General features: G+C 36.1%; 3 protein-coding genes and 2 pseudogenes across 3 annotated transcripts; all 5 read right to left on the bottom strand.

The window, feature by feature from the left end:
• On the bottom strand, positions 1 to 2,491 carry LOC18026607 (putative tRNA pseudouridine synthase). The gene is made up of 7 exons (XM_006410069.2): positions 2,146 to 2,491; positions 2,022 to 2,057; positions 1,707 to 1,819; positions 1,450 to 1,598; positions 1,142 to 1,286; positions 663 to 1,049; positions 1 to 568 (listed from the first exon to the last, which is right to left on the bottom strand). Exons 1-7 carry the CDS (start codon positions 2,381 to 2,383, stop codon positions 98 to 100), a joined length of 1,539 nt encoding a protein of 512 aa, XP_006410132.1. The 5' UTR covers positions 2,384 to 2,491; the 3' UTR covers positions 1 to 97.
• Positions 2,492 to 3,260: 769 nt separating this feature from the next.
• On the bottom strand, positions 3,261 to 4,265 carry LOC112081564 (annotated as a pseudogene).
• Positions 4,175 to 4,567, bottom strand: LOC112081563 (glutathione S-transferase T3-like). The gene has a single exon (XM_024148327.1). The coding sequence runs from the start codon at positions 4,565 to 4,567 to the stop codon at positions 4,175 to 4,177; it is 393 nt and encodes a 130-aa protein (XP_024004095.1).
• A 7,453-nt stretch (positions 4,568 to 12,020) lies between these two features.
• LOC18026605 lies at positions 12,021 to 13,408 on the bottom strand (annotated as a pseudogene).
• Positions 13,409 to 17,740: 4,332 nt separating this feature from the next.
• Positions 17,741 to 18,433, bottom strand: LOC18026604 (F-box/kelch-repeat protein At4g38940). The gene has a single exon (XM_024148325.1). The coding sequence runs from the start codon at positions 18,431 to 18,433 to the stop codon at positions 17,741 to 17,743; it is 693 nt and encodes a 230-aa protein (XP_024004093.1).
• Positions 18,434 to 22,076: the final 3,643 nt, after the last annotated feature.

Below are 22,076 nucleotides of genomic sequence, written 5' to 3'. Positions count from 1 at the left end.
GGTGAAATGCAGAAAATTTTAGATTTTCTCAGATTCAATGTGAATGAAACAATAATCATAAGATATTTTGTCGAAAATTGCATAAATATAGATGTGACTAATGCAGAGCTTGATGAACAGATACAGAAACAGAACCCAACTCTTCATCATCTTCTTCTGTCTTCCTCGTCATAATCCGTGGCTTCGCTTTCCACTCCTCCCAACCTCTTCTTACATTTTCCAGTTGCTCATCAATCAAACCATCGTTCCTCTCCAAATGCTCCAGCCACTCTTCCCATGGAGCTTTCTCTGCATCCAAGAATCTACTCACCTGTGGAACCATCACTCTTCTGTAAAACTCATCCACTTCTTTTTCCACTTCTTCTGATTCGCTCATTGCTTTAACCTCCGGCCTCTTGAATTTTCCAGGAGATTTAAGCACTTCGAAACTGTTTCCTCTCAAGATCAGTACTTCAGATGGAGCAAGAGGCAGAACGATTCTTGTGAACTTGTTCAGAGATAGTCTTATGATGTCTCTAGGAAGCAGCTCTCTCTTCACTGCCACGGCTGTTCCAATCATCTTCCGTATCTAACTTCCATTATATGTTTACGAAAACACTATTTTAGTTATCAATCCAAGTTCCTGCAAGAACATCGTTTTTATATCGATTATGTATATTAACCTGATGTAACATGAATGACTCGCCCCATATGGAGATTTCGACAAAGCAGAATCCTAGTGAAGTCTCCAGCTTTCCACAACGACAACGAAACACTTTTCTGAAATGAGCTGCGCTCAACTTATCTGTTTCGTCTGGCTCGTGTAGCCATTTTGCACGAATGTACGCCTGAGTATTATCAGACTCGGGAACTTCTTCATTAGATTCACCATCTGCTTCTTCTCCTTCAACTTCTTCTTCATTTCCTCTGCAGTTTTCCTCTGTATACTCTGATACTGAAGCTTCGAATTTTGGTTTCTTTGGAGGGCGTCCGTTTCTTTGGGTTAGTTTTTGTTTGGCTTTCTTCCTGTACTTTGACCTCTGTGTGTAGTTATGGAAAGGATAGTCACCCTACAAGAAAGACCAGTGCCAATGAAGCAAAAACCATAACAAGCTTTGCTTGAAACCTCTGAAACCAAAGAAATAATGCAAAGCTCACTCACCTCAAATTCCTTTAAAATTTCGTTGAAATCCGAAATGTGATCATCAATCTCATCTGAGGTAAAGCTATTCTTGACCCCAATAACACCAACAGGAAGGAGGTAAGAATACATACGCAGCGTACACTCCCTTCGAGGATCAAATCTCCTGTTAAGATGCAAATCTTTAAATTTTAAAACGACAAGCGTAAAAGAGAGCACCTAACATAAGTCAAGAGTGTCCAATCTATTTCAAAATATCTTTTCCAACTTTTCAAACATTAGGAATCATATTGCCCCAACTTCAGGAAATGATCAAAATCCTCACTCACCTTTGTGACGGTAAAACGCTGAAGACTCTGATATTCTCAGGAAGATGTTTGCTAATACACTTAGCAAGAACAGTGCCCTGAGGATCATCCTTCCACGCAGTATCAGGGATCTCCATTTTCAGCGATATTGTCGTTGCCAAAGAATGAACCTAGAACAAGTTTAAAACATCAAACAACAATCAAAGACACAAACAGTGAATATCTACATAAGAAGAAGATCACCATAAGTGGAAAAAAAGAAGAAGTTAAAAGCTTACTCCTTTATCGGTTCGGCTACTTCTAGCCCAACCAATCTTATGAAGATCACCAAAGTTACTATCTAGTATCCCACCAGCCTTGTATATAGCAACCTCCAATTCACCCTCAATTGCTACATTTTCAAAGATTCGTTAATTTAGCATAACACTCAACAGAAGAATATATTCTTACAGAGATTTCCAAGGTCCCTTAGAAGAATAAGGGTTTATGGTTTAGGATGAGATTCACTATCGAATGTAAAAACTTGCAACTTTGTATTGGAAAAATCAAAACTTTTTAAGATGGAGACAAAAGAGAGAACTAAAAAAACTTACTTTTCAGAGCAGGATCGTCTCTTTGAATTTGCAATCCTGAAATGAAGAACAAAATCACAATTTTGGAGTACAGAAGAATGGCTCTATTGAGAATCAAAGTTCAATAGGGAACTAAAAATCATACCTCTGTAATCGGTACCAACATACCCAATCCGAATGACGACCTTTTTCTTCCGATATGATTCCCATTTATCGGCGAGAAGTTGGCCGGAGTTATTTGAAGGAGACGGTGAGAGGGAAGTAGATTGCTGAAATGCGGCGGAGGAAGAGAATCGTACTAAAGCCGGTGTGACCCGAATGATTCGGGTTGGATACCAGAGGACCCGGGAAGGAATTGAAAAACGAAGGAACGAGACTGCCATATGACAAAAGTGGTCTGTTTCAACAATCGGAAAACAGATAGATAAAAAAGCAAAAAAAAAAGGCTGAAAGCTCCGGCGATTTCCTCTTTCAAGTGGGCGTTGTTTTTCGATAGAGTTAAACGACGCATAGTTTTTTAAATGAAGAGTGTAAACATCACGACATCACACCCTTGCACTTACTTTTCCTTGTTTCAAAACAAGAAGTTACTTGAATTGGTGGTAATCAAGATTACAGCCACCACAACAATTTGGTTATCTAAAACTTCTTCTCCGTTTTCTCTGCGGGTTTCCACTGTAAAATCTGATTCTGATGCTTTGATTGATTCTAATTTCTTTGGGATATATTTTTGTGGGGATTTTTTTTACTGTCCCTTGACCGCAATGTGTACTTATGGAAAAGTTTATGAAGCAAAAATAGTAGAGCATGTCCATTGAAGTTTTATAAGGGTTTGTTAAGGATTTCTAAACCAATATTTGGGTTTTAAATAAATCAAAAAAGGCCCATTTTCTATGGATTGGTCGGGATTCCTTAAAGATCCCTTAAAATTATTATAATATAAATTTAGAATTTAATTAAAGTTAAAAACCCTTTTTGGATTTGGTTTTCCAATTGTGAGCTCCTTTTAGGAGTCCTTAAATTTTTTTTTTTAATTTTTGTTTATGAATTACTTCTTTCTAACATAAATAATTTTATTAATAACTAAAATAAAATATTATATTTTATTAAATCAAAAGACAAATTTCATTACATAAAATAACAAACATATGAAATATAGATTTTGAAATCATAAAACGTTTAGTTATAACCGTAGAATTGCCAACTTTAGGCCAGATATGCTCAATTAAATCTTTTTGTAATTGGTCATGTGTTTCTCGGTCATGAAGTCGAGTTCTTCTGCCGATCAAATTTCCGATATTTGTGGCCCTTTCTGTAGAGTATGACGAATCTACATGTGAAGTTCTGCTTCCTTCTCCTTGTTCAAATTGTGAAACATCAGCCAGAGTGTATCCATTTCGTTCGTCTTCTACTATCATATTGTGTAGGATGATACATGATCTCATAATCCTTCCAATTTTTGCTTTATCCTAAATAAGAGCTGGGTTTTTGACAATTGCAAATCGAGCTTGCAAAACTCCAAACGCACGCTCAACATCTTTTCTGGCAGATTCTTGACATGTAGCAAATTTTGATGCTTTTGGATCTTGAGGGAGTAGAATAGATTTGACAAAAGTAGTCCATTTCGGATAAATGCCGTCTGTGAGATAGTACGCCAGATGATACTCGTGTCCGTTGACGAAGTAGTTAAATTTTGGAGCTCGTCCTTGCAAAATATCATCAAAGACAGGTGAACGATCTAGAACATTGATATCGTTTAATGTACTCGGAGGTCCAAAAAATGCATGCCATATCCAAAGATCCTGTGATGCGACATCTTCTAAGACAATTGTTGGTTTTCCTGAACCACGAGTATATTGTCCTTTCCAAGCAGTAGGACAATTCTTCCACTCCCAATGCATACAATCGATGCTTCCTATCATCCCGGGAAACCCGCGCGACTCGCCATTATCGAGTAGTCGTTGAAGATCGTCTGCTGTTGGTCTTCTTAAGTACTCATCTCCGAACAAATCTATTATTGCTGTTGTAAAATTTTCCAGGCATGAAATCGCAGTACTCGCACCAAGCCGGAGGTATTCATCAACCGCGTCAGCCGCACAACCATAAGCCATCATACGAATTGCAGCCGTACACTTTTGTAGTCCAGATAGACCAAACCTCCCGGCAGCATTTCTTCATTGCTGAAAGAAAGGAACTTCTGTGGAGAGGCGATCAACAAACTTGCAAACAAGCTCATTAATCCTGCTCCACCATTGTTTGAGAGGTTTCCACTCTCTCGGTTTCTCACCAAGCAGCTGGTGACTGTTGTTATAATACGTCTGTATTCTTTTCCAAAATGCTCCAGCCTTCTGCTCGTTTCCGACGACTGCATCTTTGCTTGTGTTGAGCCAAACACTGATCAGCACTAGGTCCTCCTTAGGACTCCACTTCCTCCTTTCTTTGAGGTCTTCAGTTGGTGGACCTGGATCATCAGAACACTGGCTACTAAACCGAGGTAGTTCTGATGATCCAAGCTCAATGGTATGTGGGTTTAGTTGACTAGTTAGGAGATTGACAAAGCTTGGCATGTTTGAAGGGTTTGGGTTTGTAGAATCCATAGAAAGAATTTTACAGTTAATGCGATTTAAAGGAGTAGGAAATAAAGAGTGTTTGAAGGGTTTCAGATAAGGAAAGAAGCTTTTTATGGTCGTTGAGTTTTGATAGAAGATGTGCGAAGGAAACAGATAGAGAAACAAGCAAGAGTTATGAGAAAGAAGAAAGAGTTATGAGAAAGAAGCAAAAGGTATGAGAAATAAGAAAGAGTTATGAGAAAAAAGCAAGAGTTAAGAGAAAGAAGAAAGAGTTATGAGAAAGAAGCAAGAATGAAGAGAAAAAGCAAGAGTTATGAGAGAAAGAAGCAAGAGTTAGGTTGAAGTTTTATTAAGAGTGTTTTGGATACTTTTATTATCGGTTTGTTAGGTTGAAGTCTTTTAATTTTGTTGTCTTTTAATATTGACAGCTTTTAATATTGAAGTCTTTTAAAATTTTGTCATCTCATCTTCAAGTCTTTTAAATCTTAAGTCTTTTATTTTAGTCATCACTGATAAACATTGATCGGTAGTTATTATTACCACAAACCTAAACACCTACCAAGCAAAGCATTGATAACCAAGATTGGACACCTAACCAAACACATCAACCACCATTTAATCAAGCATTTAACACAAATAACCATCAATCTAACTATAAAGCTAACTATACGGCCATCAACCTAACTATACAGCTAACAAGTTCTAAAAATGTACCTTGGTTCGGTGACACTGCATCGATGCTTGACAAGCTGGCTTCTCTCTTTGTTCCAACGGTTTACCTCACATAACACATCAAAGAAAAATTCATTAGAGAATACACACAAAGAAGAAAACATTAATGAAAGAAGAAGGATCAAAGAAACACACAAAACTTGCGATGTCATCCTAAACTCAAAGAACTTCGCAAAACCGATCATTCATCATTTCAAAAAAAAAAATTCATGCAATCTATAACAATTTCGACCATTCATTTCAAACTTTGAATTTTTAACAATCCATTTCAAACTTTGAAAGCCGATCATTCATCGATGAAATCATTCATCATTCATCATTTCAAAAAAAATTGATGAACTTCGCAAAACCGATTCAAGAAAAAAATTCATGCAATCTATAACAATTTCGACTTCAATCATGTCTAAACATCTAATACAGTAGATTGTTAGTCAAAACAGTCATCATAATATCGATTAAAACGAAAACGCCTAAATTTTTTTACAAACCCTAATCCCTAATTTCGAACGCCAAACACCAAAAATCTCACACAAATTCGAAAAATTAACACAACATACCTTACCGAGACTTCGAGATGATGAAAGCCTTCACCAAAAGCAACGAAATCGTCTTCGAACTCGCAGAAATTGATCGCCGGTGGAAGAAAAAATTTTGCTGATAAAAACAAGAACAAAACAAAATGGGAACTCTCGGGAAATTTTTCTCCACATGAGAGAGAATGTTAAAAAAATGGGCCAATCTTCACTTGCCACGTCGCATAAGGGGCGACCCTAAAAACACTTATACAAGGGGCGTCCCTCGTTTAAAGCCCAATTGTTTTTTATTTTTGGACCAAATTCTACCTATGGATTCGGGCCATGGACCTCCATTGGACATGCCCTTATGGACCGATCCATACAGAGTTTCATAAGCCACGTGTGATGATATTATTGGCTTGTAGAATAAGTAAATATGCAAAGCTCTCACAAAAAATTCTATTAAAATTTTGTTAAAATCCGAAATGTGAAAAATTAAAAGAATGAAATCAAGAACTGAGAAGTCTGTATATGTTTTTCAATTCTGAACAATTTGATTCTAATGAAAATGATGATATTTCGCAGTTGTTCTGGAACTAATCAGTGAATGAACAAGTGAGCCATTATTGCCAACAAAAGAGTAACTTAAACTAAAGTTATATGAAGAAGAGAGTTACTTTAGATCACCGATGGATTCTTCCAAGAGGGAGGCATCCTATTACCCTTTTTCTCAAAGAGTGTCTACCTGCTTCAATACCGGTTCTTACTCAAAGAAATGATACTTTTCTTTGGTCCACATCTGCTGGTTCATCGCTGAAGAAATTTTCTTCTAAGCTTACTTGGAAAGCTCTTCACCCGATGGCTTCGCTAGTGTCCTGGAAAAAATCTGTTTGGTTTCTTGGGCCATTCCCAAATTTTCCTTCATGGTTTGGGTTTCGATATGGGATAGACTTCCCACCAGAGATAGATTGCGATCTTGGGGTTCTCATCAAAGCTTTGCAGTACCGCCAATGAGACAAGGAGCCATCTTTTTTTCGATTGCGACTACTCTTCAGGAATATGGCATTTCTCATAAACAATGCTCGCTTGTCTCCCCCTCCCAACTTTGAAGATGTTTTAGTATGGGCTCACACTTCCTCTACGGACCGTACGATCTCTATTATCTGTAAACCAGTAAAAACATCTTGAGTAGAGTGTAACACATGGGGGTTAAGGGTTATCGTGCTTGTAGGCAGCGTGTTAGCTGGTAACAATTCTTGTAGGCGCCTTGAGGAAGATCCCACTTCACGGGTCTGCATGGTTCCAACTGCCATCAATCCTTTGCCTTTATCGGCAGGTACAGAAGTGGGCTGCATTGTTTCTCATTCCTGTCTTACTGGTTGTAACATTGGGTCTGGCACGGGGTTGTCATATAAACGGTCGATCAGATTTTCCCCTGGTATGTGTGTGGTTAAATAAACAGTTAGTGCATAACAAAACTTTATGAAGAACGGTTTAGCTTAGAAAAAATAAATAGTCAGTTTTACCTATGAGTGATATACATATGTCAATCTCCTCAGCTGAGACGAGTTCTTCCTCAGAGAAGTCATGTGTACATGATGAATTCGGGATTGAGGTAAAGACAAGCAGCCATCTACTTCATATGGAAACAAAGGAATGCCAGGCTTTGATGAGAACCTAACCTAAGTAAACCGGTGTTGACTAGGTCAAATATAGAGAATAGAGGTTTATATCCCCACCTCTTCACGTTTCTTAGTTGTAGATTTAGTAATTAGTTTTTTTATTTCTATTAGTATTTATAGGCATCGTAAAAGATGTAATCAAGGAAGAGAAAATTGAGAAAACTTGTTCAAAAGTCTTTGGGACCTACCACACCACCACGAACCGACCAGACCACAAATCCTTTCGCTCCACAACAACGTCCTGTGAAACTACAATTTCCACAGTTTAGCGGCGGAGATCCGACGGCTTGGATCAGCAAGGTGAAACAGTACTTTTCTTATCAGGATACGCCTCTTGAGCAGCGAGTGCAGTACGCGTCCTATCATCTTGAAGGTGAAGCCAATGAATGGTGGTAGGCCACATCGAAGGCTCTCGGAGAAGATCAGATCGAAGTGACATGGGCAGTGTTTGAAGAGGAGATGTGGGCTCGTTTCGGTCCAACAGAAGGTGATAATTTTGATGAGGCATTGTCAAAAATTCAACAGACGGGCACACTCCGTGAATACCAGCGAGAATTTGAACGCTTGCGAAACAAAGTAGAAGGCTGGACTCAGAGAGCTCTTGTGGGTACGTACCTAGGTGGTTTAAATCCCACCATCGCTGATCCCATACGAATGTTTAAACCAAAATCGCTGAAAGATGTGATCGGACTTGCAAGGATGCGTGACGAGCAGCTGCAAAAACAAAAGAAGGGTTCGAGTCTCTCCAGTTCACCACCACACAATTTCACACCAAGAACCACTCGGGAAATCTCAACCGTAGCTCCAAAGAAACTGAGCTGGGAAGAAATTAAAAAGAAGCGATAGTTTGGGATTGTGTTTCAGCTGCGACGAGCGTTACACGCCCAGTCATAAGTGCCGTCAATCCCAATTGCTGATAAAGGAAAGGAAAAACGAGACAGATGATGATGAAGCAGAGACACCCCAGATCTCGTTGTATGCTCTGACCGGTTGGAACGCACCAGAGACCTTGCGAATCTCTGCCATGGTGAATATACAAAACGTGATAGCTCTGGTGGATAGCGGATCAACACATAATTTCATCAGTGACAAAGCGGCCAGGAGACTCAATCTACAATTCACACGAACCACACCATTTGCTGTTCGAGTGTCCAATGGCTCTCCACTTCAATGTCACGGCCAATACAAAGATGTTCCATTCACGATGGGAGAGGTAAGAGCACCCTCAACAATTTATTATATAAAAGTTGAGTTGTGTCTCACAATCTTGACACATCAGCATCTATAATTTTGACACATCAGCCAAAAAAAAAATTCAAATTCTTATTTGATTGTCAAACTTCTACTCAGATTAATTTTTAATTCTTGAAGTTGGATTTATTTATTATGTGTTTCACATATCTTTTGGTAAAAGCAAAAAAAAAAAAAAAAAACATGTCCACAACTCAAAACAGGCAAAAACTTTATATCTGTCAAAATGAATATGAAATTCGCTTTGAATTATCCTCCACTATGTTCGGTACGTACGTAAATTAATTTTTACTTTCTCTTCTGGTTCATTCTCTATCATAATTATATTAATTTGTTAGTTCTAACTCAGTTATTTAGACAATTCTTTTATATGAAGCATCACTTGTTAGAGGTTTGAGAGTTATGAGGAGGAAGCATAGAGTTTTAGGAAAGCAAGAGCTGAGAATGAGAAGAGAGTTAGGGATCAGTTTAGAAAGAACATTTGGAGTTTTGAGAGTGAGGGAAATGGAGAAAATGAGGAGATGAGAGAGAAAGACAATCAGCAAAAGAAAGCGACAAACGAATTGCAAATGAATGTTTTTTTGAAATAATTTGTAAATAAAAATTGCTAAATTGAAACTAGAATTGGTGAAGGATATGGGAGAATTAGAGAGTTGTAAGTCTGAGAAGAAATGCACAGAGAAAGCTCAAGAAAGAATCACAAAAAAGGAAAATGGAAGAGTTAAAAATGGTCGAATTGTTGAAGAAACTAAGAACATACTAGATGTGTTGAACGAAAGGACCATGGAGTCTACTAATGGAGTGCACGGTAAAAAAAAACAAAATAGTTAATACATTAACTTATAAAATATTAATTGAAAAAAAACCCGTGTATATACACGGGTATTCATCTAGTAAGATGTAATAAGGGGCTCTAATTCTATATTTTAATGGTTTTAATTATTTTGTTGGTTTTAGAACCTTAATTACATCTTTACCAAATTTAAACCTCCAATGGTAGTATGTAATAAAGGGTTCTAAAAAAAATGTGTTTTTTTTTTTAATTATAATTGTTAAAATAGAATTATTGATGAATACAAACAATTTTATTAATTTCAAATTTAAACAAACATTACATAAAACCAACTTAAATAGAAATATGCAAATATAAAACACCGTAAAAAATTAGATGTTGATTAACCAAACTTATTCCATATATGTTCAAGTAAATCTTCTTGTAATCGATCATGGGTATTTTGAGAATGAACTGAATTACGGATGGCCATAATATTGGTGAGATTTGAAGGTATATTGGTAGAATACGTCATATCCACATGTGAAGTTCTGTTCGTCTTCACCAAACCGGAGGTATTCATCGACCGCATCAGCCGCACAACCATATGCCATCATACGAATGGCTGCTGTTGATTTTTGTAGTGCAGAGAGACCGGATCTTCCGGTTGCATCTCTTCTTTGTTGAAAGAATGGAACATGAGTAGAAAAGCCATCAACAATACGCATGAAAAGAGGTTTGGTCATTCTGAAACGACGGCGGAACATATAGGGTGGATATGTTGAATCTTCCATGAAATAGTCGTTCCATAAACGGATATGACCTTGTTCCCGATCTCTCTCAATATAAGCTCTTTTTTTTGTAGCTCTTTGACGATTGTTAGCATTGATTGTGAAACTAGTTAAACCACCACACATAACTCTACTATCATTCAACACAACATGACATAAAGTTTGTTCTTCTTTGCATTGATCACTCTCTAATGCAAACCTAACAAAAACAGACCATTGATTTCTTGTCTAATCATCAGTCACAAACCATCGAACATCATCCATCACAAACAACAAAAGCCACCTAAATCAATCTATGCTTAATTCTCATTAACTCAAGCGGCAAGTTTTGTGGAGAAATTCTGAACTTTGCCTCACCAAAAAATTTACCAGACACACACACAATTTACACTAAATCAATCAAACACATGCCTAATTCTTTACCAACAAAGCCAATGAATCAAAGAAATAGTTTTACCTCTTTAATAATCCAATGAATGAAAGCCCTGAATCAAGTCACTAAACTGTTCACGTTTATAAGTTTCCGATTAGAAGAATCCACCGTTGTCGTCGTTGTCGGACCGTCGGAACGCCGGAAAAGAAGGGAGCTTCGGTCGCCGTTGTCGATCGCCGGAGGAAGGTTCTGCAAATTGTCGATATCATCGAAGAAAGGAGATAGAATTTTTCTCTCTTTAAACATTTGAAGACTCTCTCTTAAGCAGAGTCTTTGATTAAAAAAAATATATATATATATATATATATAAATAAGCAACCAATCATATGGCGCCACGACTGAGGCTCAATCCAGTTTCCTAAAACTCTAAAATTAGGAACGGCTCAGCCTTTATTATCCTTTTAATCATTTTTTTTAAATCCTAAAAATAATTACATCCTCCCCTCATCCCACCGTTGAGAGTGCTCTAACAATTTCAGTGACGCTGAAAGCACTACCATTAGTGGGCCTTGACCTAGTCTTGGGAATTCAATGGTTACAAAATTTAGGCCCAACAGTTTGTGACTGGAAAAACCAAACCATGGAGTTCGAGTGGGAAGGAAAACGTTGCACTCTGCAAGGAATAAGCAACATTTCACTTCAATCAGCAGATGCAAGTGAGATCGCTAAAGCTGGTAGGTCCCAAAGACTTTTGAACAAGTTTTCTCAATTTTCTCTTCCTTGATTACATGTTTTACGATGCCTATAAATACTAATAGAAATAAAAAAAACTAACTACTAAATCTACAACTAAGGAACGTGAAGAGGTGGGGATATAAACCTCTATTCTCTATATTTGACCTAGTCAACACCGGTTTACTTAGGTTACGTTCTCATCAGGCTTCACCATAATGAATCCCGCCCTTACACTTCCCTTCTTCACGACATTGATCATATCATTAGAGCCAACCTGGCCGGTTTGGATCGAGACGCAGCTGCTTCTCCTCACTCAGATCACGAGAGTGACACTTATCTCTCTACTTGGTTTTGGATAACGCAACGTTCACAAATCTCTCCACAAATGCTTCTAGGGAGTAATTCTACTTCTGCAATTTCTCTCCAAACTGCTTAACCCGTGTATTTTATATTTACTAACTAGTATTATCTATCATAAGTATGTATTAGGAGTAGCGGAAAAAGCACTGTATGGCACGTGTGCTTTGTATCAACATTATCAGATATATAAATTAACCTTTTAGCAAAAAAAAAAGTTATATGAAGAAAGAGTTCTTTTATCAAACTACAACAGCTAAAGCTTTATTCCAGTCAAAATTCACAGCAGTCAAAACATGATCACACGACTCAACTTTACCCCAAATCTCTCCTCTTTGATGTCTTTCCAATGAAATCTCCACACAGAAAATTTCTATTGGTTTATTCCTGAACACTTTAGAAAAAAACAAAATCAGTTTCCCACCGTAACTCACAGTACTTGACAATCTTATCCTCTTAGAAAACAACTCTTTCAAACCTTTCACCACTCTCCAACACCTTTGCTTTGGATCATACGCTCTTATCTCGTTCTCGTGCTGATAGTGGTAGTACAATACGTCATCAACTACACACGCATACATCCACTGTTTAGAATTCAACATCTCGTCCGTTTCCCATTTACTTTCCTTTGGGTCGTAAACAAAGCTCTTATAATAATCCCTCATGTAAATCTTTTCAGCCATCACCACACAACCAAGCCACTTGTAGCCTAGGCCAAAGTCTATCTTTATAATCTCATGCTCCCACATTTGTGTTGCTGTATTGAACACCACCATCACCTTCTTCCATCTATCATTATCGCGATATCCAATTACGTAGATTCTCTCATCGATGATGTTAGCGAATGAACAAGACATGGGCACAGGCATACTGGGGAGGGTTTGCACCGTGTGAGATCTGCAGTCAATGCTTAAAGCCATATTCTTCTGGTCCCCACCAAACATATATATCCTTGGACCCACCGCGACAAAGCTTCCACGGTAAGGCATAGCGGGAAGCGAAGGGATAAGGACGAAGTGGCGATTGCCGTTGGCTCTCCTGCGGAGAATATTCAAACGAAAATCCTTGGTTTCTCGGTTAAAGAGGAGAGCATAGAGACAGTGTTCGGTGCAGCCCAGCAACGATCGTCTCGCGTATAGTTCACGGGACGTAACGAGTGATCGAAAGTGCTTTGAAACGAGAGAGTGTTGGATAGTCGCATCTCGGTAGACGTGCTAAGATGTCAATGATGACGTCTTCGGGAAGTAACGTAATCAGAGACGACGATGGCGTCTTCTTCTTTGCACTAATTTTGGATGACATCTCCACCAGATGATCAACAATCACCCGACCTCAGAAAGAAAAAGCACAAAACCCTAATTACCTTTGCTTCTAGGTTAGATTCTAAACTCACAATAACAAATGGAAAAAAGATTAATACAGTATATATAACTAAATAAAACGGTAGATCTTCAGGCTCGGCTCAGTTATTTGGTCGGTCGAAAAGACCGTGCCAATACGCACGTACAAGGTTTTTTGGTGCAATTAATCTTCCTAATTTTTTTTTAAATGGGAGTAAATCATTTAACCAAATAAAAACAACAATGGTTTTCAAACCAACTAGATACGAATGTTGCATGAGAGAAGCCATGGCATGATCTTTCTGTATTTTTGAACAAGGAGGATCGATCTCGCTATGTTTTTGGAATAGTTTGTCATAGACTATCTTTTTTTTCTTAAGTCTCGATGAACCATGAATGTTGCATGAGAGAAACCATGGCATAATATGTATACTGTAAACAATTCTTTCACTCTGAGTTTGAGAGAGAACCTGTTAAAGAAAAGAGCTATTCATGATCCTGCTTCGAGTAAATGATAATCAAACACTTTGATCCAAAAACACTAAATGATTGGTATATATGTCTCCTCTAACACTCAAAACACTCAAGATCCAATTTTAAAGATCAATAAAACTAAGTTTGGTGTTTTTTCTTTACAGAATCATTTTGGAAATTTTATCATCGCTCTACCAAAATCCCAACAAGCGAATGAATCACAACAGATCCAGAAAAAAAAGTTGCTCTTTTTGATCTTCGTGAATGTTGCGAATTGCAGCAGATATTTTCTTGCAGTCAAACTCCATAGTCTTCATCCAATTTTCAAAATCTCTATTTCCTGTCACAAAAACAGAGATCCACCATGAACGAACGAACATACAAGACAACCTTAAAGAAGACGAAACAAGATTTTGTTTTTTTTTTTGTCTAAAATTTGAAAAGATGAGAAACGACTTTTTTTGGAAGAGTTAAACGACGCGAAGTTTTTTCATAAATAGTGTAAACATCACGACATCACACACTTGCACTTACGTTTTCTTGTTTCAAAACAAGAAGTTACTTGAACTGGTTATCAAGAAATTGGTTATCTTCAACTTCTTCTTTGTTTACTCTGCGGTTTTCCACTGTAAACTCTGATTCTGATGCTTTGATTGATTCTAATTTCTTTGGGATATTTTTTGTGGGGATTTTATTTACTGTAACTTGACCACAAGGTGTACTTATGGAAAGGCTTATGAAGCAAAAACCGTAACAAGCTTTGCTTGAAGTCTATGAAACTAAAATGTTAAAAGATGTGAAGCTCTCACCTAAAATTCGTTAAAATCCTAAATGTGAAAAATGAAAAGAAAGAAATCAAGAACCCAGAAGTCTATATATGTTTTTCAATTCTGATCAATTTGTTTCTAATGAAAATGATGATATTTCGCAGTTGGTGTGGAACTAATCCGTCATTGAAAAAGTGAGCCAGTATTGCCAACAAGAGAGTAACTTAAACTACAAGTTTGAGAGATGTGGTCAATTAGGCCATAAGGAATCTAGATGCCTCTTACTCGCAACCAATAAAATAGCACAAGGATCTCCCTCAGTCACTAATATTGCTGATTCTACTACAGCCACAGTTACTTCAGTCGCATCATTTGGTGAGGCAGAGCCATCAACGCCAACTCAGATCAAAACTGATACTACTGCCTTCGTAAACGCCATCACTACTACACCAACAATAGCCACGAAAATGGCTACCCCAATTGAGAACGTTTCAAACACTAATGTGTCGAGACGCACTTCTCCCATCACCGTGGAAAATTCTTCATTTGGTACTCCTCCTAATTTGGTAATGATCTCAACTCCTCCTCAAGCAGATTCATTGGCTAATGAAGATGTGCAAGGAAATGTTTTTGGAAGCAATCACTTTGCTCTAGAATCGGGAGTTTATACCGGTTTTGAGATGGGTGATTCATCTCTTAAGACCAGAGGAGGAAGGAAAATAAAGCCTTAAAAAAAAATCCAAGAGATGCAATGGACCATGGTAAATGGACGAGGTAAAAGAGGCTGTGGTTCAAAGTGTTGTCGTAACTGGTTTGTAGAACCTCAAGTTATCAAGATAAGGGTTGTGGTTCTTGGCAACAACAATGATGAAGTCAGTACATGAAGTGTCACAGTTTCTGAGATATAATAGAAGAGACAGAGCTGTCCAAGGGCTATACGTACTACGACAGAGTGAAGCAAAACCAGTACATGAAGCAAAGGATGATCTGTATGTTTATTTATGAGGATATTTAGTACGTGTGTGTAAAAGGTCATACTACGGTTGTTCAAACCAGAGTTAATATAGAAGCTGAGTGAAGATCAAGCCCTGGTTTGCAGGACATAAGGAGTTGCTTCAGAGAGCAACATATATGCATTCATATCAAATGAGAAGGTCTGTGTTCAAAAGCAGCAGGAAGCACATTTGAAGACTACCTAGAGTGGAACAAGAAGCAAATGTGCAACGCAGCAGAGACGTAGAACCATCTGTGTCGGAGAGTCTGCACTCTGCAGTGGTGGAATAGGAAGCGTGGATGCCTAAAGCTAAAACGATAGCTGACGTGTCAAGTGTTGACGTGGTAAGAGGAGAAAGACTCACACAAAAGTCAAGGTTTGACTAGGGTTTTGGATGAGCTCAAAGAGGGTGCAATCTAAAGAAAAATACACATCTTGAGTTCTATTACGAGAGGCACACGTTGTGTGTGTGGTGTTGTCCCACCAGAAGAAATTGTAAGATCTAAGGGTGGTTTGTGTTTTAGAGCTATACCTATTGAAAAACAGAATAGGTGGTAGTGGCTATAGAGATTGTAAATCTAGAAAAGATTGGTGTGGGTGTCATATAGCAATTGTAGGTTGCGACTTTTTCTAGTGAATCGATTCCAGACAAGGTCCCGGGATGTAGGTTCAAACTGAACCTCGTTAACAAATGTCTATGTCTCTTTACTTTATGCTTTTCACTTCTATTATGCCGTTGCATCTCTAAAGTATATAGTTTTAGCACAAATCTGGGTATCCCTGTTTTTAAAATAAATAGTGTAAACATCACGACATCACACACTTGCACTTACGTTTCCTTGTTTCAAAACAAGAAGTTATTTGAATTGGTAAAGAATATGACAGCCACCACAAAAATTTGGTTATCTTCAACTTCTTCTTCGTTTTCTCTGCGGTTTTCCACTGTAAAATCTGATTCTGATGCTTTGATTGATTCTAATTTGTTTGGGATATTTTTTTGAGGGGATTTTTTTACTGTACCTTGACCGCAATGTGTACTTATGGAAGGCTTATGAAGCAAAAATCGTAGCAAGCTTTGCTTGAAGTCTATGAAACTAAAAATACAGTAAAACCTCTACAAATAAATAATGTTGGGATCATGATATTTTATTAATTTATCGTGATATTAATTTATCTATAAAGAAAATTTGCTTTACTTATATAATTTTTTAAAAATCATTTGGAATAATGTTATATTTTAAAATTTTAACGAATCTCATAATATAAATTATGATAAAAAGTCATAACTATCACAATAAAATAGTTTTCACCATATTAGATTGTCTATATAAAAATATACATATTCATAAGTTTAAAAGTTATAAAAAAAAACTATGACTACTATCAGTATTATTGATGATAAAATTAAAGATAACACTGCAATACATTTAAAAATATTTACATATAAAAAAATAAATTATCACATCAAAATATATCATAAATTTTGAATGTATATAGTAAAACAGCAATAAGAACTACTGATATAATAATTAGAGAGATGCGAACCAATGAGATTTCAACTTTAACTAAAAACAAACACATTAGTCATATTTTAGAATATTAAATTTACATATATTTGCATAAATTTATATAATTATTAATTTATTTTTTTGTTGGGATCATGTATTTACATAAGGGTTTCAAAAAAAATTATTATCTTATTATCTTATCGAATTTGATGGATAAATTTATTAATTTATAGTGATTATTAATTTATCGAGTATTAATTTATAGAGGTTCTAAATGCAAAGCTCTCACTAAAAATTCTATTTAAGTTTCGTTGAAATCCGAAATGTGAAGAATGAAAAGAATGAAATCAAAAACCGAGAAGTCTATATATGTTTTTCAATTCTGATCAATTTGTTTCTAATGAAAATGATGATATTTCGTAGTTGGTGTGGAACTAATCAGTTAATGAACAAGTGAACCATTATTGCCAAAAGAGTAACTTAAACTACAAGTTATACGAAGAAAGAGTTCTTTTATCAAACTACAACAGCTAAAGCTTTATTATTCCAGTACAAAGTCACACCAGTCAAAACATGAGCACACCACTCAACTTTACCCCAAATCTCTCCTCGGTGTGTTTCCACAGAAATCTCCGCACAACAAATCTTCAAAGAGAATCTTTTAGGAAGAAACAAAACCAGTTTCTTACCATAACTCACAGTCATTGAAACAATTGTCCTGTCAAGAAACAAATCTTCCAAACCTTTCACCACACTCCAACACTTTTGCTTTGGATTATACGCTTTTATCTTGTTCTCGTCCGTATCGTGGTAGTACAATACGTCATCAACAACACACGCATTCACCTAAGCCTTAGAATTCAGCATATGGTCCATTTCTCATTTACTCTTCTTTGGGACGTAAATAAAGCTGTGCTTATCATCCCTCATGTACAGCTTATCAGCCATCACCACACAACCATACGACCACTTCCACATGGAGCGTAGCTCAGTGTCTATCTTTACAATCTCATGCTCCCACATTTGTGTTTCTGTATTGAACACCAACATCACCTTCTTCGATTCATAATCTCCAATTACGTAGATTCTCCCTTCAATGATGCCAGCGATTGTATTAGACATGGGCACAGGCATGCTTGGGAGGGTTTGCACCGTGTGAGATCTGCAGTCGATGCTTAACGTAATATCCTTCGGGTTCCCACCAAACATGTATATCCTCGGACCCACTGCGAAAAAGCTTCTACAATAATGCATAGCGGGAAGCGAAGAGAGAAGGAGCAATTGGCGATTGCGGTTGCGGTTGCCTATCTGGCGGAGAATATACAAACGTTCATGGCGTGTTTCTGTGTCATAGAGGACAACATATAGACAGTTTTCGGTGCAACCCAACAAGGATCTTCTCGCGTATATCTCAGAGGACTCAACGATTGATCGGAAGTGCTTAGAAACGAGGGAGAGTGTTGGATAATCGCATCTCTGTACACGTGCTAAGATGTCAATAATGACGTCTTCGGGAAGTAACGTAATCAGGGACGACGATGGCGTCTTCATTGCACTCACTTTGGATGACATCTCCACCAGATGATCAACAATTACCCGATCTCAGAGAGAAGAAGCACAAAACCCTAATTACCTTTGCTTCTAGGTCAGATTCTAAATCCACAATAACAAATGGAAAAAAGGTTGATATATAACTAAATAAATAAAATGGTAGATCTTTAGGCTCGGCCCAGTTATTTGGTTGGCCCAAATAACCGTGACAATAATACTCACAAGTTTTTATTTTTTGGTGCAATTAATCTTCCTATTTTTTTAAGAAAATGGGAGTAAATCATTTATCCAGAAAAATAAAAGAGTATTATGAGTAGATACCAAATAATATTATGGAAATTAACTCTTCAGATCCAGCATTATTCAAATGCATCTGTTCATTGACAATTTCCCATTAAACCCCTATTGCTATTATCCTTTCATCTATCTTCTCTCTCATTGAGTGGAGCCAAAAATAAGGAAAATGTGTTAGTAAATAGTTTTATCTCTCTTATATGCAACTGTTTGTGGTTTTCAAAACAAATAAGATAAAAAAAAATGACAGATTAGAGAGAAAGAAAATATTTCTTCGTTGAGTGAAACTTTTTCTTAGGATAAATCGCCTCAAACCAATTTTATATTGTTAACTTGGTTACTGACTCTTTTGTATCTTTCCGTCTAGCAATCAATGAAGAAGAATAAATATACGCTGTTAACATCATTATCATAATGTTTTTTGGTTTATGACTACTTTCCAGTTTAATTTATTACATTTATCATTGTTTTACAACATAATTGTTATCTCTTAGAATGTAAACGATAGGCTTATGTGGTTGGGTCTATTCCTTAGGGTTTCCCTTTGGAAGATTAAGTTTTGTTTTTAGGATATTCACCAAGGGATTAGTAGCATTTTTTACTCTTTAGCTAAATCAAGACATATAATATGTATGTTATCAAGTAAAGTTTATGTCGCGAATATAGTTAATGATTTTTAAATTAGTTAACAAAAATTAGAGTTTTATTGTTAACGATGCAAAGTAAAGTTTTATTTGTTCATCTTTTCACACCTTCTGATAACTATGTTGACATAAACGAGTTATCCACCATTTTTAAAGTTAGGGTTTACGTTGAAGTAATTGATTAGTGATATGGGGATAGAGTTAGGGTTTATGATGATGTTAGGGTTCAACAATCATACATTAGGTTTTCGATTTCAGTGGTAATGATTTTAAGGTTTATTGTTTAGGGTTTATTATTTAGGGTTTAGGGTTTACTGTTTAGGTTTACTTTTTATATGTATAGCTTTTACAGTAATCTATTATTTTACTCTGATGGATAACTTTGTTAACGATGTACTTGCTAACGACCCCTTGTTTTAAGTTCAGGTTTACCGTCAAAGAGTAAGGTTAATTGTTTGGGGATATGTTTTATACTGATTATGTTAGGGTTCACCATTCATAGGTTAGGGTTTAGATTTTTGTAGTAATGGTTTAGTGTTTACGGATTAGGTATAAATGTTAACGATAAGTTTACGTGGTTTGGTTTATTCTTTAGGGTTTCCCTTTGGAAGATTAGATTTTGTTTTTAGGCATATTCACTGATGGATTATTAACATTTTGTACTTTTTAGCTAAATCAAGACATATGATATGTATGTTATCGAGTAAAAGTTTATGTCGCGAATATAGTTAACGATTTCAGATTAGTTAACGAAAATTAGAGATTTATTATTAATAATGCAAGGTAAAGTTTTATTTGTTCATCTTTTAACATCTTCTGATAACTATGTTAACATAAACGAGTTATCCACCATTTTTTAAGTTAGAGTTTACCGTTGAAGTAATTGGTTAGTGGTATGAGGATAGGGTTATGGTTTATGATGATGTTAGGGTTCAGCAATCATACATTAGGTTTTAGATTTCAATGGTAATGGTTTTAAGGTTAATTTTTAGGGTTTTCTTTTAGGGTTTAGGGTTTACTGTTTAGGTTTACTTTTTATATGTATATCTTTTACGGTAATCTATTATTTTACTCTTATGGATAACTTCGTTAACGATGTACTTGTTAACAAACCTTGTTTTAAGTTCAGGTTTACCGTCAAAGAGTAATGATAATTGTTTGGGGATATGATTTATACTGATTATGTTAGGGTTCACCATTCATAGATTAGGGTTTACATTTTTGTGGTAATGGTTTAGTGTTTAGGGATTAGGTATAAATGTTAACCATATATTGTTAATGATATATTACAAGTAACCACCTGTCATTGTTAATGATAGATTACAACTTTCTGATATGTTTTTAGTGTTAATGTTTATTTTTTAGATAAATTCGTCAATGATAACTTAGTTAACCGTTTCAAGAAATGTACACACCCTTACCAATGTTCTTCTTTGTTTTGCACCGCACATTAATCTGGTTTATCAAATCTTTTTGCACAAGGCTATTTGACCCTCACTGACGAGCATTAAATACTGCTGTCGGCTTATTCTTTTGCTTGCAGGGACAAGTTGTAATGAGATCAAAGGAGAATAGGGGTAATACAGGAAATAATTGCTGATGTGGCAAATAAAACTTAATTTTTAACTTTCTTTTAGTATATAGTATATTAACTGGTCAACTTTTGGTATGAACCAAAATGACCCAAAACAAAATCAACAATGGGTTCAAACCAAACTAATTTGTTAGATACGAATGTTGCATGAGAGAAACCATGGCATCATCTTTCTGTATTTTTGAACAATGATGATCTTGCTGTGTTTTTAAACAAGGAGGATCTTTCTGCGTTTAATCTCATTCTCAACTTAAGTCTCGAGTCTCTAAGTATTTGGACTAGTTTGTTGATAGACTTTCGTTTTTTCCCTAAGTCTCGATGAACCATGAAGGTTGCATGAGAGAACCATATAAAAATTTAATATGCATACATACACTAGGAAACTCGATAAAAACTGTTATATATGCATGGCAACTAGTGTAATTACAAAATGTTCAAAAGAAATTAAAAAAACTAGTATAATTACAAGACTTCGGATCCAATTAATAACAACCACCAACATAAAAACTTTTTAAAGAAAAAGAAGAAAAAAGAAAAACTCTCTTGTAAAACTTATTTTGGATAGAAAACATATACAAATAAAAGAAGAATTCAACTGCCATTCAACTGCAATTTGGCTGATTTTTTTGGAATAGTCCAAAAAATAAGTGTATGAGTCCTTAGGGTAAAACCTGAATACTTTTCTTCAGCACAGAAATTCGAAGTGTTCTTCTTTTATCTATGTGATTTCAAAACTAAGCCATCGTATTTCTAGAACCATCAAGAGTAGTTAAACGAGTTTGAAATTTAGAACACCTCCAACCCCGAATTCATGATGAGGTTTTTAAGATTATTTTATTAATTTTTTTTTATAACTAAATTGTGAAGAACCTTATGTTTTTTTCTGCCTCCAACCCTGAATCCTATCATAGGGTTCTTAGAAATAAATTTATTTTTATTTTTTCATGTGAAGAAACACATGCTTTTTTGAAGAACAAGTTATACTGTCAAAGCATTGAATTTTTAATGGCAAGTGTTACAGCAAGTTTCAATCCAACTTCATTGTTTGATAACATTAGTCATACAAAATGGTTTCTTGCACCAAAATGGTTAAAACAGGTTGCATATGAAGCTGAATCATTTCTCTGATGCT

The sequence above is a fragment of the Eutrema salsugineum genome, unplaced genomic scaffold (assembly GCF_000478725.1).
Source record: "Eutrema salsugineum unplaced genomic scaffold, Eutsalg1_0 scaffold_10, whole genome shotgun sequence".
NCBI classification, from domain to species: domain Eukaryota; kingdom Viridiplantae; phylum Streptophyta; class Magnoliopsida; order Brassicales; family Brassicaceae; genus Eutrema; species Eutrema salsugineum.
The sequence above is the reverse complement of the archived record's forward strand: the minus strand, read 5'-3'. Positions and strand labels throughout refer to the sequence as shown.